Here is a 19,770-nt window from a genome sequence, read left to right on the forward strand (position 1 = left end):
CTAGACAGGAAGACACTTTATCTTCTCTTCTCCAATTGAATTTAGTACTTCTCTATAATTTATAGGACTTATCATATTGCTATAATTAATTTCTCCATTAAACTCTGATTCTGCTTTTCCCCAATGGGACTCTAGGTCCCACAAAGCCATATACTATGTCCTAATCATTTTTGTATTTTCAGTAATTATGACTGCTTCTGGTGCATGTAGTTTTTGAATAAATATTTGAAGAATGGAAAAATGGACAGATGAATAAATGAGAGGCAGTATAGCACAATTAGGTATAATTTGGGGGCCAAACAGACCTGGGTTTGAGACCCAGCTCTGCCATGTGACTTTGGATAAGTCACTTAACCCCTTTAAATTTTAGTCCCTTAATCTGTAAAATCTGTAAAATTGGGAAGATGGTCCTACCTAACTCATAGGGGATGGTAAAGATTAAATGAAATAATGCATATAAAGCACATAACACAATCCTGGCATGTAAAAAGTGTTAAATGTTGCTATTTTTTCTTATGAATGAGAATAACTTCACTCAGGTAACAAATATATTACAAATGTGCAGATTGAACAAAAATTACTGAAGTGGGAGGGAGGGTCTCTGGAGGAAGAGGAACTCAAAACTTTCTTTGGGAAGAGAAAGGAAGACAATTTGGAGAATAGATGACATCTGGAAAGGTCATCTGAGGCTCTGCAATTTAAGTATATTACTCAATATCACTGTTTTAAGCCATTTTTAAACAGCCCATTGGAAATGACATTAAGTTGAGACATTGCTTTTATTGTCCAAATAATCAAGGTTGTCCTCTGGTGGCGAACCAAGCCAAAAAGAAAGAGCTCTGAATTTTGTCATAAATAGTATTCCCCTCTCTAAACAGTTCTGACATTAAGCATTCCAGAGAATTTGATCTTTATGAGAACGAAATAGAGATACGTGACATTTTATTCCTGTTTTCCACAATATTTTTATATGTATTATGATTAAACTTTCAAAGCCATTGGAATATGTTTTGCTGGCCTAATTGCCAACATGGTTGCAAGTCATTTGTGAGTAAAATTATGCCAAATGTCTTCAACCGTTTTACATCCCGAAGCTGCATTTACAAGGATAAGAATATTTATAGCTACCCTCTATTCTAAATACATTATAAACCTAAAGCCTTCACAGTTAATAATGATGATGACAGCTAAGAAATGAGCAACAAAACTTAAGCTCATTATCTCCATTTCTTTCCTCTAACCTATGAATCAATATTTACTTTATATTAAGTATGCATTCATTTCCTGCTTTTCACTCATCTATCTATTTCTGACACATCTATTCCTGCTCTGCGAATTTTCATGGTGCAATGTCTTCTGTGACATTCTGATGAGAATGGATGTGCCCGGTTTTGGCAATGGGTCAACTTTGAATTCAGGAATGTAAGAATGTGACTAATTAGCATGATTATAATTTAGAACAATGTTCCCCAGCATCATCGCAGGTAACGTTTTTTAAAAAATGGCTTTCCCTTAAAAAACACACGTACACACACATTTCAATAACTAGTCAGTTCTCCTCATGAATTCTTTCCCTAAATAAAAGACACCCTTTTCCACGTTTCATTATCTGTTAGGTGTCTCTATAAGATGCTCAAGATTATAGGGACACTATGCTCACTAGAGAACCCACTCCCAATCCAAATTACCACAGTCCGTTCATCAGCCTATATTAACCAGTGTAGATGAGTCTCACTTAAAGAAGGTCAGCTACATTATCCTCTGTAAATATCACTCTGTGACACCATGTAATATAGGGCAAATAAGTCACTTCTTAACCCATATTTTAGCTCTTAAAATGTATTTCTCACAAATGGAGTCTATATTCAATGAGTCAGTAAAAGAATCAGAATAATCTTAATGTAGTGTGAATGTAAATTGATACAGCCACTATGGAGAACAGTATAGAGGTTCCTTAAATAACTAAAAATAGAACTACCATATGACCCAGCAATCCAACTACTGGGCATATACCGTGAGAAAACCATAATTCTAAAAGAGAAAGGTACCACAATATTCATTGCAGCTCTATTTACAACAGCCAGGACATGGAAGCAACCTAAGTGTCCATCAACAGATGAATGGATAAAGAAGATGTGGCACATATATACAATGGAATATTACTCAGCCATAAAAAGAAACAAAATTGAGTTATTTGTAGTAAGGTGGATGGACCTAGAGTCTGTCATACAGAGTGAAGTAAGTCAGAAAGAGAAAAACACATACCGTATACTAACACATATATATGGAATCTAAAAAAAAAAAAAGGCTCTGATGAACCTAGGGGCAGGACAGGAATAAAGACGCAGAGGTAGAGGATGGACTTGAGAACACGGGGAGTGGAAACGGTAAGCTGGGACGAAGTGAGAGAGTGGCATGGACATATATACACTACCAAATGTAAAATAGCTAGTGGGAAGCAGCCGCATAGCACAGGGAGATCAGCTCTGTGCTTTGTGACCACCTAGAGTGGTGGGATAGGGAGAGTGGGAGGGAGACGCAAGAGGGAGGGGATATGGGGATATATGTATACATATAGCTGATTCACTTTGTTATACAGAAGAAGTTAACACAACATTGTAACGCAATTATACTCCAATAAAGATGTTAAAAAAATTATATGGTTATATCTATAAGTGCCAAAAACTTATCTGGTAGAATTCAGCAGCCAATTCTATGTTTATTAATATAAAAACATAATGTCATTTACTGTAAAGCAGATCTAGCTGCTGAAATTTTAGCGACATACAAATAAATTAAACTCTCAAACAATTACTAAAAAAAAAATCTTAATATAAATAGGTATACGGCATTGTGAATAAAAGCAACAAATACTAACGGCTTGATTAAACTTTCAGCTTTCTAGAAATCTTTGTGTCATAAAATTACAAATTCCTTGACTTTTAGTTATCTTCAATAATGAATAAATGAGAGTATATCTGAGAATGAATATAAATGAGAGAAAAAATGAGAGTATTAAAAACCATGAATAATACAAAATTAGTTTAAATTAGGTCTAGACACACAGATTCCCTGCCCACCTGTATTTACTAATTGGCCCTTACCACAACTTTCTCTTCTACCGCAACATTCTTTAAGTGGGCATTGTTTACATGCACAGAGTTTTTGCTCCTATGCTCTTTCCTGGACCAACTCAACACTGCCTAGGCACAGCACAAACAGAATTATATTATCCCTTCTATGTCCCCCAGCATCTCCTAAAATTCTGCCAAACTAGACATTAAATCAGCTATGGGAAGATGAAAATAGTTAATATTCTGTAACTTAAATAAACTAATTGTATTTAATCCAGAATTTTATGTAAATATTTTCAGCCCCAGAAACCTTTAATTAGCGTATTTTCATTTGATAGTTCAGAAAACTGAAGCTCATAAAGATGTTAAGTGGTCACCTAAGTGGTGCCTCACATCAGCATCTCGCAGTAATTTAGAAATATTGAATAAATAGTACTTCCCTAAATATTAATAAGGGTGGGTGGATGAAAGTATCTTGACATAAAAGCTATCCTGCAAGATAAATGAACAGCCTATTTCCTATGGTGTTTGGAAACATGCAAATCTAGTTAATTCTAGATGCAATTTTAAATGAATAGCAATAAATAACATCTGCAGCTAAAATGCAGTATTTACTGTGTCAAGCTCAGTTCAAAATATTTTATTACTTCATTTCATCTTTATATCGTGCTTGAGTGGTAAGTATTATTATCTTCCTCCTTTCACACAGGTGGAACAGAGGCACAGAGGGTTAGGTCACCCAGTTCACCAGGTCAGCAGGGAAGGCAATCTGCTTCAGAGTCTGCACACTGAACTGCTGTAATACGGTGTGTGTGGCATCAGTGGATGATATTTATTTCTTTAATCTGCAGATGTCAAAAAGTATATCTACTCCAAGGGTTAGACACTGACAAAGGATGTCACATGATGTCTGTTAAACATTAGAATGGATCACATCACTATCAGAAAAGAAATCTAAGAACAAGAAGGATACTTGTAAAGCTAAGGAAACCTAGGGAAACAACTGCAGACAGATTACGAGTTGAGAAACATTGTAAGTCTCCTTTAAACAATGGTGTCAGTCAGACAGTAAGCCTAAGAGGCACTGGCCCCTGCAAATAGCAGCTGTGGGCAAAAATACTGATAGACATGCATGGATCTCTTCAGGCACCTCCATGCTCCCTGCCAACATGAACATGAGTAATGTACCCATGCAAGGCTTCTCCAAGTACATGTATGTCCCTGTGAGTACTGGGAAGAGATTGGAAGATTACTGCTAGAGATTAAACCTGGATTAATATCAGAAACAATGAACAGATAATTCAGATTATGTATTTATTTTGTGACCAGAATTAAGTAAATATTATCATAGCTGTGAAATCAGGGAAAAACTAACTCAGGTGAAGTTCAGTAAATACTTGAATAAACTGCCAAACTGATCAAAGAATGAATCACTTAGCATCATGATGAGTTTTGATTAAATATTTGTAAACCAAGCTCTAATTCTTTAATTTGGTGACCGATTTTTCTATTACAGATAATAATTTATTCATTCTTTAGCCTGTTGCATACTAGCTACTAAAGAGAGTCAGATTACTCAAAAAGTAGAGGGTACTCCAAGCTTCCACAGGAAGGATCAAGACACCAGCGTACATCAGCTTTTAGGGAAGAGAATACCTAATAAAAACCTGGTACTTCCTTATTCTCTAGGAAGATGAGGCACATTGCTTCAACCAATTAATACACTTGTGGCATCTAAGAAAAAGTCTATCCCATTTAAGAAAGAGTTATCAAGATGCTAAAGAAGAATAAATTCCTAAAATCATATCTAGCATGTGGTTATTTTGAAAACCACTTATTAACATAGGCAGAACACTCTATGACATAAATCACAGCAAGATCCTTTTTGACCCACCTCCTAGAGAAATGGAAATAAAAACAAAAATAAACAAATGGGACCTAATGAAACTTCAAAGCTTTTGTACAGCAAAGGAAACCATAAACAAGACCAAAAGACAACCCTCAGAATGGGAGAAAATACTTGCAAATGAAGCAACTGACAAAGGATTAATCTCCAAAATTTACAAGCAGCTCATGCAGCTCAATATCAAAAAATCAAACGACCCAATCCAAACATGGGTAGAAGACCTAAATAGACATTTCTCCAAAGAAGATATACAGACTGCCAACAAACACATGAAAGGATGCTCAACATCACTAATCATTAGAGAAATGCAAATCAAAACTACAATGAGATATCATCTCACACCGGTCAGAATGGCCATCATCAAAAAATCTACAAACAATAAATGCTGGAGGGGGTGTGGAGAAAAGGGAACCCTCTTGCACTGTTGGTGGGAATGTAAATTGATACAGCCACTATGGAGAACAGTATGGAGGTTCCTTAAAAAACTAAAAATAGGGGCTTCCCTGGTGGCGCAGTGGTTGGGAGTCTGCCTGACGATGCAGGGGACACGGGTTCGTGCCCCGGTCCGGGAGGCTCCCACATGCCGCGGAGCGGCTGGGCCCGTGAGCCATGGCCGCTGGGCCTGCGCGTCCGGAGCCTGTGCTCCGCAACGGGAGGGACCGCAGCAGTGAGAGGCCCACGTACCGCAAAACAAACAAACAAACAAACAAAAAAACTAAAAATAGAACTACCATATGACCCAGCAGTCCCACTACTGGGCGTATACCGTGAGAAAACCATAATTCAAAAAGAGTCATGTACCACAATGTTCATTGCAGCTATATTTACAATAGCCAGGACATGGAAGCAACCTACGTGTCCATCAACAGATGAACGGATAAAGAAGATGTGGCACATATATACAATGGAATATTAGTCAGCCATAAAAAGAAACGAAATTGAGTTATTTGTAGTGAGGCGGATGAACTTACAGTCTGTCATACAGAGTGAAGTCAGAAAGAGAAAAAACGAACACCGTATGCTAACACATATACATGGAATCTAAAAAAAAAAAAATGGTCATGAAGAACCTAGGGGCAAGACGGGAATAAAGACGCAGACCTACTAGAAAATGGACTTGAGGATATGGGTAGGGGGAAGGGTAAGCTGGGACGAAGTGAGAGAGTGGCACGGACATATATACACCACCAAATGTAAAATAGCTAGCTAGTGGGAAGCAGCTGCATAGCACAGGGAGATCAGCTCGGTGCTTTGTGACCACCTAGAGGGGTGGGATAGGGAGGGTGGGAGGGAGGGTGACACAAGAGGGAAGAGATATGGGGATATATGTATATGTATATATGCATAACTGATTCACTTTGTTATAAAGCAGAAACTAACACATCATTGTAAAGCAATTATACTCCAATAAAGATGTTAAAAAAATACGGCTTCCCGGGTGGCGCAGTGGTTGAGAGTCCGCCTGCCGATGCAGGGGACAAGGGTTCGTGTCCCGGTCCGGGAAGATCCCACATACCGCGGGGCGGCTGGACCCGTGAGCCATGGCCGCTGAGCCTGCGCGTCCGGAGCCTGTGCTCCGCAATGGGAGAGGCCACAACAGTGAGAGGCCCGCGTACCGCAAAAAAAAACCCAAAACAACAACAACAACAAAAATATATATATAAATGAATCCTTACATTTAAAGGATAGAAAACAGGAAACCAGATGAGGGATTAGCTGTGAAGAGCTTGAGACATTATAGTGCAGGAGATGCTCTAGTTAGTTAGGTTAGGTTTTTCAGGCCTTTTCAGAAATCCTAAAATGGAAAAATTTTTTCTTTGCCCTCCCAAAGCTCACCCATCATTATGCCCATTCCCTTCACAATACCTAGAGAACTCCTATTGCTTACTTGGGATAATTTCTAGATTGAATGAAGGGCAGAATCTCGGAGTCTTGACTAGATGGAGGAAGGAGTAAATCTCGAAATCGTTCTGTCAAAAGAAAAATAAACAACAGGCTATGAAAAAAGTCATAAAAGAATTTCAAAATAGAATTATTTCCTATTCTTTTAATTTGTTAACTATTTTGACTGCATATCTTGTATTAGAAATCTACCCACCATTTTATGTACTACCAAAATAGGTTTTTATTTCACTTTAATGACTATGCATATCTTTCTAATTAAGATGTCATAACAACTGCATATATAAAAATAACAAGTATTTAGTATTAGTTTATACTAATAACAAATTAGTATAAACTAATATTAAAGTCTTATAATTGAAAGGTTAGAGGAAACATATATGACCAATAAATATACCAAGAGATGCACAAACTCATTAGTAACCTGGGAAATGAGAATTAAAACCACACACCATAAGATAGCATTCACATTATGTGGCATTCAATTGACAGAAATTAATCTCACAAGACCAAGTGTTAGCATTGTATCAACATAAGCTCTTATATAATTCTGGCGGAAATGCAAGTTGGTGCAATAGCTTTGGAAAACAATTCCGTATTATCTTTTAAGTTTAACTTTTGCATACCCTATGAGCCAATATTTCCTTCGCTAGGTATATACTCTGCAGAAACTTTCAAATATGTCTCAGGCAGAAGAAAAAGAATATTCATAGCAGCACTGGTCAGAACAACATAAATGGAAACAACTCAATTGCCTAGGGACAGGAGAATGGATAATTTGTGGTATATTCACACAATAGAATATTCGTTGAAGTGAAACAATGAATTCAGTTACAAATAAAAACACAGTGAATCATACTAGTATGATGTTGAGTGAAAAAAATACCAGCAGATTACATATAGAAGAATATTATTTTTTGTTGAGTTAAAAACTAACTAAGCAATGTGTTATTTGGGTATGTTATATATGAAACAAAGAAAACCAGTGAAAAAAGGGATGATATACGCAATTCAGGACAATGGTTACCTTTTAGAAGGAGTGAGGGGATGAAATAGGAGAAAAGCAAAAAGGCAGGTGAAAGAAATTGTTAATAAAGTCATATGTATTCATTATAGCATCATAAATCAGTGAATGAATGAGAGCCAGAAATTGTCCAATGATGACAGTGGGTCATGAACCAAGAATCTGATTAATACAATTCTGTACTCATGAATTCATAACGAAGGAAAGAGGGAGAAAGGGAGGAAAAGAAAGAAGAAGAGAAAGAGACAGGGAGGGAAGAAGTGAGACAGGAAACAGAAAAGAAGAGAAGGGAAAAATGGAGTGTGGAGAAAGGAAGAATCCTCAGTTCTACCTTAGAAATAGTTATAACGAAAAGCTATCTGCCCTGATAGAGTAATCTATCACTCTAATACTGATCCCACATTTCTAGGATTAGATAGTCACTATCTCTAGAGTCATCCCTAGGGAAGGCTTCCTTGATCCCTCCTCTTTCTTTCTTTCTTCCTGCCAAATCTGGAATAGATGGCCCTGCTGGGTACTCCTAGTACACTCTGTGCTACACTCTCATGGAATCTATCATATTATATTTTTACTGTTATATACATTTGTCTATCCACCCTCCCCCTCCTCCTAGTAGATGGGTATTGTGCCACCAGGATGCAGAACACTATCTGATACATATTAAGGTGTTAGATAAATATTTGTTGAAAGACTATTTCTGATTTCCATTTTTACTGGATACAGAAAACTGTTTGCCTAGGTTAATCTTAACGCCTTTTAGAAGAGCCCCACTGGTCATCGATCAACCATAAAAAGCCAGGGGACCTGTACTCTAGCCTGGACAGAGTCACACCATCAGGCTGAGAACAGAGTACAAAGCTGAAACGCTGCACTGCAGTAAATCCATCACTAACAAAAGGTGAGCAATTTCCACAAAATACTGAAAATCTACACTTGATGATGATTCACCCTTTCCAGGCTACTGAATAGCCAGACGTTAAACATTTGTGAGTACAGAGTGGTTAACAAGTATGGCTGAGAAACAGGATGTGGATTTTATCCTCATATTTATTAAAGTAGATCGAATCAGATGTTTAGCTGACCTCTACTCTGCATTTTGTTTTCACCACTCTGACAGTTCTTACAATACACTTGGAGAGGAACTAAGAAAATTCAAACAGAGGTGGCTGTACCCTACAGTCCACAAATCCAAGAAAGCATACTTTATTTTTCTCTCCTTTAGGCACACTTACTCTTTAATTTGAGTTCATATTTTTTTAAATTAAATTCTATTATTAACTGATATGCTGCTGGTTTTTTTTTTTTTTTTTTTTTTTGTGGTACATGGGCCTCTCACTGCTGTGGCCTCTCCCGTTGCAGAGCACAGGCTCCGGGTGCGCAGGCTCAGCGGCCATGGCTCATGGGCCCAGCCGCTCCGCGGCATGTGGGATCTTCCCGGACCGGTGCACGAACCCGTGTCCCCTGCATCGGCAGGCGGACTCGCAACCACTGCGCCACCAGGGAAGCCCATATGCTGCTATTTTTCATCAATGAAATTAATGATTATTTCAATAAATGACTAGGATTAGATAGTCAATGATGTGACTAGTAAATTTTTCTGATGACATGACCCATGCTTTTCAGTCTACTTCCCAATTTATGTAGCATCCCATTAAATGAGTGATTTGCAGTGTTTCTCTTTTTCCTTCTTTTGCCCCCATTTATGCCTTTCCTAAAATGGGTCTTGAAAAATAAAAGCAAAACCCAACAACAAATATGAACTTTACACATCAAGTAAAGAACTGTTCAATCAAACAGCTATATTAAATATGATATATCCTTGGGTGCTGAAAATTAATATAAGTTAAAAAATCTCTGGAGATGACATTATACTGATAGGACTAAAAAACAAACAAAAACCCACCCTCTACACACACAGCAAAAGTAGCATATAAGAGATCATTTATTAAGCTACCCAAACTATGAAATCTATAATTAGTATTCCTACATCTGGAGCATCCTTTAATCCGAGTATCATAAATGCAAGGAATACCAAGTGAACATGAAGACTCGAGTAGCTAGCGCGACTGTCAAAAAAAAAAAGTTCACATATACACAAACAGAAAACATACACAGTACCTTAAAACTGTCCTTTTTAAATTTTCCATTTTATAGCATATGTATAAATTCCTAAATGAGAATAATTAACTTTTTCCCGTAAAAGTATAATGATTGCTTATTTTTTCTTTATGAGAATAAAAATAAATGATAAAAATTATCCTTAGAAAAGTCCAAGTAAATGAAAAATTGTTTCAAATGCTTACATTAATCCTTCTTTAGTCTCCTAAATTTCAGCTATTAGCATCCCATTCTTTATCTGATGCTAAGGAAAAGACCAAAATAAATTGATGTTTCCTTTGTTAAATAGCAAAAATTTTAAAATAATTCTTCTTTTCTTAGAGTAAAATGTCACACCAGCTGATCTGCTTTCTCAGTAGGCCCAAAGTCTGTTTCTTAAGAAAATGGCAGTTATCCAAAAACTAGAGCTCAGTCCTTTCACAGGGCTTCTTAGAACAATTTCATTAAAGCCACTGAAAAGAACCAGAGGATTTTCTGCGAAGTGATATTTTGATGAGCTGACTAATAATGTGATAATGTCTGACCATAATCTTCTACCAGTAGGGGATATATCTTAATTAACACAAGCTTTTGTAGCCTTTCACCCACTGTTTCTTTCTCTCATTCAATCAACAAAAGGATTCCCAGGCAACAAGACCTGGATGACATGCTGCACACAATTACATTAATTTGGGTTCCCGGGACAACCAATTGTGAGACAATATACTTATTTATTTGAAAACAAAGATGAGGAAACTAAAATACTCTTTCCAATTTTAACAAACTGTTTTGTACATTTACTGTGACTCAAATTCTTTATTTTCCCTTTAGTGGAAAATAGGCAACCTGCAATCCTCCCCAACATGCAGAATGTAACAAAAGCAATAAACATTTGCATAACAACAAAAAACAGTATGCATATATATTCTTGGAATGAGAAAAAATAAAGTCTTCTCTCTACCACTATAATAATAAGGAAGAGAAAAAGCAAAAGCACAGTCAGCAGGTAGCCTCCAGCTGTCAGTTACATCAGAGTCTGCCTTAGGTGCAGGGGAATTGCCTTTCCCAGAACAGCTCAAATCCAGTGACTGAACAAGGCAGGGGTAGTTTAGCTGTACACAGGCAACTCTGATGGGTAAAATTTGCTCCAAAGCTTCCTGCCACTTTGGCTGAGCCTTCATAGAGACTACATGGTGGTTCAGGTTCTTCCTGTACCCAGTTTCACTGCCTTCCTCTTCCCTTCACAGGTGTTGATCTCTAATAAGCATTTTACATTCACAAATTACTTCTCAGAATCAGTTTCTGGTGAACCCAACCTGCAACAGGTGGGTTTGACAGAACTCCACTTTGTACTTACAGCTTCTGCAGTGTCCTTGGTTACTACTGGGTGAGATGCATGAATGTGTAGTTAAGTCAGAATAAGTCATTTCCTTTCCAGCTATTTCCAGAGGTAACATAACTAACACCTTCACTGCAATAGAGATGCTCATTGTTAAGAAGAATTGCTCTCAGAAATGCCCTCAGACACACATACCCTGGGACAAGTAATACCATCTAATCTGGGCTGATGATGGGAAAAATAAACAAGTGGCCTTTCAGGGCACATAGTATACTAGCCAGTTGCACCATGCCCCATGCTGAGGTCCATAAGACGCACACAGCCATCAAGCCTTCAGGTGACAATGTCAGTGGAAATGTAGAAAATTATAATTTAGGTTGGTACGAAAAATGTATAGGAAATAGAGGTTAAACAGTCTAATGTATAGGGTAGCCTGAACACTCTTATTACAGTGGTTTTGTCCCTTATCATGAAATGTAGTAACTTATTTCAACAGTAATAAGCTAAGAAAAGATAATGATTAATTTAGAAGTAAATATTGGGACTTCCCTGGTGGTCCAGTGGGTAAGACTCCGCGCTCCCCATGCAGAGGGCCCAGGTTTGATCCCTGGTCAGGGAACTAGATCCTGCTTGTATGTCGCAACTAAGAGTTTGCATGCTGTGACTAAGAAGTCCGCATGCCACAACTAAGAAGTCCGCATGCTGCAACTAAAGATCCCGCATGCCACAACTAAGACCCGGCACAGCCAAAATAAGTAAATAAAATAATTTATAAATAAATAAACATTTAGAAAAATAAAAGTAAATATTAAATTTATTTGTCTTTTTCAAGAAAGTTGGTGATGAACATGCAACTTGAACAAAATGTTTGTATTTTGCCATCCACCCTGGAAGCCATAACAATTTCACTGAACACGTGAAAACACTCAAATCTGTTGATAATGAATCAGCATCTACTTCAAAAGTTATTCATTATTTTATGAAAAGGCTGGTCCAACGATGATAATTTAACACATAAATATGTAGAAGGTGCAGTAGGTGATCAATGTCATGAAAAAAAAGTAACTTGACAATAACTGGGATCCAGGTGGCTTGGCCTTTGTGCATAGTGCCAAGCTATTCATCAAAAGATAATAAAGCTATTCTAATTTTATAGAATTGCTCAAAAACTGACCATTAATACAGGGGAAGGTGAGTTGGAATGAGAAAAGATTATATTCGAAGTGTCCACAAACATCTTAAACTCTCTTACCCTCCTTCCACTGATTGTCTATCTCAACATTCTCTGCTGCAAGGCAGAGTTTACCCCCCAAGGGTCTCTAGCTTGTATTTTCATGTTAGGAAGAACAGGTACTTGTTTCATTTTTCTTTTTCTCTCCTAACTTTCCTTTCTAAACTCAACTTCCTGTTCTTTCTTTGTCTTGCTCTTTTTTTAAAAAATGAAACTTAATCCCTTCCAATGAAAATTCTTTTCTCTCACTTCTCTAGTCATTTTCTACCGACTCCATTTACTGTATCACAAAAACCCAATAATATCAATAGTTCCCAAACACATCTTTTTCTTTGGAAAGGAAATTATACAGAAGAAAATAAGCTGGTCAAGTCCATGTTCTGGTTAGTGAGGTAGAGACTGGAGGCGAGCTCTTCAAACACATACACTTTGACAACTTTTACACAAATACAAAAGAATGGGGTCTACCTATTGGAGTTAAAGAAGAAACAATGGCATGGATGAAGAGGTAAATTTAAGACTAACAATAAGACATGAGAAATGTTTCTTTTTACCTAGAAGTACAAAACACCAAGAGTAAATTATGAAAAAAAAAATAGAAAAGAGGAGAAAAAAAGGAGATTATATTGATAAGGGGATTCTGACAGTGGCTAAGTGTACTTATTCAATTCATGCATTCTGGAATTAAGGTGGATTCAAAGACTCACTGGGCCTATGGTGACACAGAGTAAAACCAAAACTATTAACTTCCTATAAGAAGTTACTGGTCTACTGTAGTAAGGTTTTGGTTCCTAAGAAAATGGTGTCACCTTAGAGTCAATGTTTAGTTCCCCCAAAGTTGAATATTTCTTTCACCCATGCACAGCCACCCTGCCAAATAGCTCCAAGCACCCTGCCAAATGCTACAGGGTAAGAGGATCATTTAATAGTTTAATTTTTGACATGTAGAAGGGTTTTTTCTCAAAGGGACTTAACCATCCCTTTATTAAAGGTGTTCACAATCTATGAACTGACTCAGATCTAGGAATTGGATGAAGGGCTGTGACTCTCTACTGAGATGATTCAGGTTATCCCTGTTTGCCAATCTTTGAGTTTTCTTTTCATTTGTACAAATCAAGTAAGGCTTTACTAGGCTGTCCTTCTACTTGAGTCCTAAGGACACCATGGTCAGTCAACACCAAAGATCTCAACAGGTCAATCCATTCTGATCACTGCTCTGGACATGCTGCCCATAATGGTAACCACACCCAGCTTGACTTTATCAGTTAAGTGCTGCCTTGTAACCCCTGCCTCTCAGGGACCTCATCATCTCCACTGAGTTCAAGCAGCCCAATGATAGCCTCTCTCGTTTGTCATTCTCAGCCTGCAAACTGTCACCATAGGGCTTTTCAAGTGTTCTAGAATGCCTATCACCAATGTATTTCTCAAAGCTGTAGTGAAAGAATCGTTCATGAGCGTTTAGTTAAGGGGTTGATAGCCATCATATATAATAAGTTCTCTTCAGCTTTCCAATCTCTCTGAGGTATTGGATAACTTCATCTACAATATATCTAAGACATCTATAAGCATATATACCGAAGAGTTAAGAATAAATATGGTTAAGGATTTGAGATGGAAGTTTAAAAGGCATTAATTTTTATTTTAACTGTATCTTGTTTGTATTTTAAAGAGAACTTATATAAGAGTAATCATTTTTAAAAAGATAGATGTGTATACTATCACACACACACACACACACACGCCTTCAACGGTACTTGTCATTTACACTCCCTACAGTACACCTTTGTAACACTATCCACTCCTCTACCTCCTGAGGAAGACATAACACTGATGCAGAAACAGCATGCATGCATGCACACACACATACACACATGCTGCTTAAAAAAGAAGGTAAAAATTAATATTTCCCATAATATTTAGGAAGTACTACTTAAATATACAAACAAAATTTGCATATTTGAAAAAATTTTTTCAGCAAACATTTATGATCATGTACTAAAAATAAGGCACCAAGTTAGGTCCTCAGTAAACTAAAAGTCTAGTAAGGAAGGCATATGTGTTATCAAAAGAGATGTACACTGCAAATAAATAAGTGATAAACACATACTCTAACAGTCCAGAAGAATAGAGCCACCAGCTTTGCCTGGATACATCGGTAATAAAAAGCAAAAGAGGCAGAGAGGTTTTATAAAAAAGTGAAATAAACCAAAAAGAAGTCCTTCTTATCCATGACGTTAGATGAAATGAATAATTTTGCTAGCATTTTTGCTGTCTTCTATATAATCAGTTAAAGCATCCTTTATTCATTTATTCACTCACTCAACAAACTTCCATTAAGTGCCTATTATTTGTCACACACTATGAACAAAACAAATTGTAATTCTCAAGGGCAGCCCTGTTTATCACAAGGAAATGCCAGGACAACAAAAGAACTGCAATGCAATTACAGCCATGATGGGGCTCAGGGCAGGCTGCCCCAGAATGTGCCACTTTGGCATATGGATTATTCCAAGCTAAGGACAATAAAGGCCCAACAGATGCAAGAAGAGCTTCTTACCTCCCCCTTAACTACCGAAAAGAATTTAGATAACGGGCCTCACCAGGAAGAGAAGTATTATCAGCCATAACTTTTTACATCAGAAAGACTTATCTGCATGGCGTGGGAAACATTTATTTACCAAACATTTGCTCTTCCCACCTTCCTGTGAATTGTCTTCCTCCCCTTTGAAGACCCCTACCTGCTTCTCCTTAGCTCAGCATGGCATATAAGCCTCAACTGCCTAACTGGCAAGAAGCCTCATCTCTTTGGGGTTCCCATATATACGAAATTAATTTTTTTTTCTTGTTAATCTGGCTAAGGTCAATTTAATTATTAGGCCAGCCAAAGAATCTAGAAGGGAAGAAGGAAAAAGTTTTCCTCCCCCTATCTACTTGAAAAAGAATTTAGAATGTAATTACAACATTACTTAAAGAGGGAAAGAAAAGCTGTTCTCCTAGGGATTCAAAGAAATTAATGGTTTGTCAAAATTTCGTGTTTTATTTTCCTTAGGAAAAGAAATATGCACACTAATCTTAGAAGAAACAAATTCCTTCAAAAAATGAGAATTAAAGGGCAAACTTACAGAGAAGTACATCCAAACCAACTAGAAAGATACAGAGTATAAATTTTCCTTTTCTGAAAAGTTCAAATCAAGTAAATGTTCTTTATTACCATGGTAACTCAGTATTGAATAACAATAGTTGCTATTTAAAATATTGCTTTCAAAGCAACATCAAAGGCATTCAAATTAATACTATTTTAGATAAATCAGAAAATCTAGCTGCAGAGCAAGAATATTTTCCTATTAAAGATATAGACAAATCTTCTGTTGATAAAATTCAAATGGAAATGGACTGCGATTTTAGAAGAAAAAAAAAATCAGTTGCATGCTCTGGTTATATAAAACTACCTTTTCCACAAATATTAAGGCCAATATCAAAGGAATACAAAAAAACAGAATCTTATACTTGTCTTATCCAAGGGAGGAAAAAACAAGTCCATACTTGTAACTCAGAAGATAACATAGAGCACAATATATACAACCAGAGCTAATAAATGAATACGAACACTAATAGGTGCTAGAAAGAAAACAAACATAAAAATCCCATATTTGGCACTTATCCTCCACAATATTCCCTGTGAGATTTTCTCAACTATCCCTCAATTAATCTGTTATCATTCCTACCCTATGTGGAATTAAATTATCCACATTTTAGGATATATTTCTCTGAAAAGAATTATACAGCCTTACATCAGCAATGAGCTGGTAAATGAGAAAATTATATCAATGCAACAGGCTGTAGGTGAGGAAACTAAAAACCACACTGCCTGACTGACTGGCCCAGGGCCATATGGCTAGCAAGAGGCAAAGAGATTTAAAAAGAAAACAAAAACAGAAACAAAAACAAACCCCCAAAACTCACAGTCAAGTGTTCTTTCCACTGCATTATATTGCCTCATTCTTGGGAGAGAAAATACTGTACTCCCTTTCCTGGCCTCCCCCCTCTCTTATTTTCTTCTTGCCTAAGGATTACATAATAAGAGAAAAACACAGCAAGGTCATATACAATCTGTGTGCCTCCACACCTGGTACTTTTAACAGTGTAAGGTCTGGACGTAGGCCATGCAGTATTGTACAAAGAAAAACTATTTAATGGATGCTTTTATTTTCAGAGCAAGCCCAGTGATAAAAGTCTATTCCTTTAATATTCATTATTCTAGTTCCTACTTGTTAAACATACTATTTAAAAAAAAATCAGCTTTTGAAAGAACTGCAAACAGACTTGTTGGCCTCTAAATACATCAATGAATCAATGTCTGTAACTGGCTTTCTTATAAAATATGAGTTCTATTTCCACTGAAGCTAAATACAAAAATTGACAGGGTGAAAAAAAAAAGAACAAAGGTTTAAGGAAGGTGAAAGCAAGTAACAGAGGCATTTTCAGTTGCACATATTATTGCTACTAAGCTTTCCACAACCTACCTCTTAAGGAGAATGTTTTCTTTTCATTTGTCACAGCAAATGCACTTTTTTGACAACGTTGGCATTCAACAAAAGAAACACCTCAAAGTGATCAAGGCTCAGCTTGATACTAATTCAGTCCCTCCTTTCTGCACAAACTCAGTACCCCCTGGGTGCATATTCAAGGAGGAATAGGCAATTTTATCCAAAGAAACTGGAGGGTTTTTTAATGTTTTTATGAAGTTCTAACCTAAAACCCTGGGCAAACAAAATTACTAGCATGAAATACATGGTCCTTTGAAACCTATCAAAACCAACCTTGCAGTGGGAATCTTCTCTGTTCTTAAATACAGGACGTTCTGGTCAAAGACCAAGCCTATGAAGTGATGGATTAGGGAACAGCAACAAGCAAATATATGAATTCACTTCCTTCATTAGGTTGTTTCATTGGATAAATTTGAGTTTCCCCCCATCTCTCTGGCTTTTTTATTGCATGTGCATTCCCGATGCCAGGACTGCTTGTTCTTCTTTTAACCAAATCCTGTCCAAGATTTCAGGACCAACTAAGAGTCCCATTCCTTGAAGAGGCCTTCACAAACTATGCCTACCAGTGATAACCTTTGTTTTTATTTTCAGCATAATAAGGCTAGGTACTGGAGCAGAGATTCTTAATCTCCTGTGGACTATACAATGAAGTCTAATTTGTTTATCTGGGTGTTGAATATTCTTTAAACAACTGGCTCCTACATATCTCTGCAGCCTTATCTCCTAATATTTCTAACTATGAATTCTAAGCTCAGCTGCATTAACATCTTATTGTTTGCTATGACATCATGCCTTTTATGGCAATGTGTTCTTTCTTCCAACAGTGCCCTTTTCTGCATAGAAAGCTCCTACTTTAACCTCTGTGTTCCAGCTCAAATGCACCTCATCATGCCCACATAAATTTTCTGATTTCCTAAGGCAGAATAAGTTCAATCCTCTTAAAGAACCCTAAATATATATCCATGAGAGAAAATGTCAATATTTTGCATCCTCACCAGCAATAGATACTATTAATAAAGAAAATCTTTGTTAATTGATAGATGAAATACGGTATTACAGTTATTCTAATTAACATTTATTTGAATATTATTATGATCTACTCTGTTCACATAGTTTATCCATTTCTTTTTGCAGCTTATTTCTTATTGAACTAAACAAGCTCTTTATATGTTGAAGGTTTTAGTGTGTATTTACTGTAAATTTTTTTTCGTTCAATTTCCTTTTATTTTTTGGCATGATTTTAAAATTTTTATGTAGTTAAATCTACTTACTTTTCTCTGTGAATTCTTCCACAATAGAATGATCTTTCATATGGAGAGTTTAATTTCTATATTTTCTTCTGATGCCTTTACAGATTAACATTTTTATGTTAAAGTACTTAACCTATCTGGAAGTAATTTTTGGTCATCTGAAGGAAAGATTTAATTTTTTAAAATAGTTAAGTGCCAAATGCTTTAACTATTTACAAACTAACACTTTATATTGATTTACAGAGCTTCCTTTATCATATGATATATATTTTCATGTATCAAAGGGTCTGCTTCTAGGCTATTTTCCTTTGTTAATATATTTCTTGTCACTTTTGCTCTAGTGCCACAGTGCTTAAACTTCTTGAACTTTATAGGAGGCAGTGTAGTAAATTATAAATTAGCACATCCTTTAGTATAATATGAGCCTGAGTTCAAATCTCAGCTCATCCACTTAATAGCTTCATGTTCCTAGGCGTATTATTTAGCCTTGTAAATTCTTAGTTTGTTTGTAAAATTCATTTCACTTTATAACATGTTTAAATAGAGCCAGTCCTATCTTGTTATTCAAATTTTTCTAGATTTTCTTGTTACTCATTTTTAATTGTTTTCTTATGCAGTTTGTTTGTGTAAAACTTCAAGTGCTGTCAAAACTTGAGTTGAGATCAAGGTATCTATTATCTGGTGTTTAGAGGTTAAATTTATTTTAATAAAAGTTGCAAATCAGTGGCTTAATCTTAAAAAAAAAATAGTCCTTCCAGTGGTTGACATATTTGGCTATTTATTGACCTCTTTCACCTTATAAATTTATTTTCCCCTTCTGAATATTTATAGTAGTTTGTTTTTTAAGAACTAAGGGAAATTGTGCCAAGGAGACAAAAAGGGAAGACAGATGGATTTGTTTTCAGATATTCATGTGAGCCAGTAAACGTGGTTGAAAAAGTCAAAAAAAAATATATTATTTTTCTTCAAATAATATTTGAAGTTTTCTTCAAATAATATTATTTTTGATCTTGAGTTCTGATTTTAATTGAAATTATATTAAGGCTGTAAATTATTTTGGGAAGAATTAAGAGTTTTAAATATTTTGCCTTTATATCTAGAAAAACTGCATGTCCCTTTCAACTTTTCTATTCTTTAAAAAAAATCTTTAATTTTCTTTACATCACTTGATTCTCAGTTCTCACTGAAGTTATATCATTTCTTTTTCCTCTGTGACTTCCTCTTAATATGGAAAAATAGTGAACACCAAATGGATGCTTTTGATAGGCTTAGGAAATTTCTTGTTAGAAGTTTACATCACACAGGCCAGAGACCTCAAATAAATGAATAATAAACACAATTAAGAACTTCTTTTTAAAGGATGATTTGAAAAATATTGCCTCTGTTTCTGCTCTGTGGAA

General features: G+C 36.2%; 1 protein-coding gene across 1 annotated transcript in view; it reads right to left on the reverse strand.

The window, feature by feature from the left end:
- Positions 1-19,770, reverse strand: part of NOX4 (NADPH oxidase 4) — a 153,045-nt gene that overhangs the window by 37,587 nt on the left and 95,688 nt on the right. The window contains exon 13 of the mRNA XM_089915387.1: positions 6,869-6,950. Within this exon, the coding sequence (XP_089771513.1) occupies positions 6,869-6,950 (82 nt within the window). The remainder of the gene's footprint in view (positions 1-6,868; positions 6,951-19,770) is intronic.

This window comes from Delphinapterus leucas, chromosome 7 (assembly GCF_059928025.1).
Source record: "Delphinapterus leucas isolate spDelLeu-1000000601 "Yukka" chromosome 7, BTC_Dleu_Yukka2, whole genome shotgun sequence".
In the NCBI taxonomy this organism is placed as follows: Eukaryota; Metazoa; Chordata; class Mammalia; order Artiodactyla; family Monodontidae; genus Delphinapterus; species Delphinapterus leucas.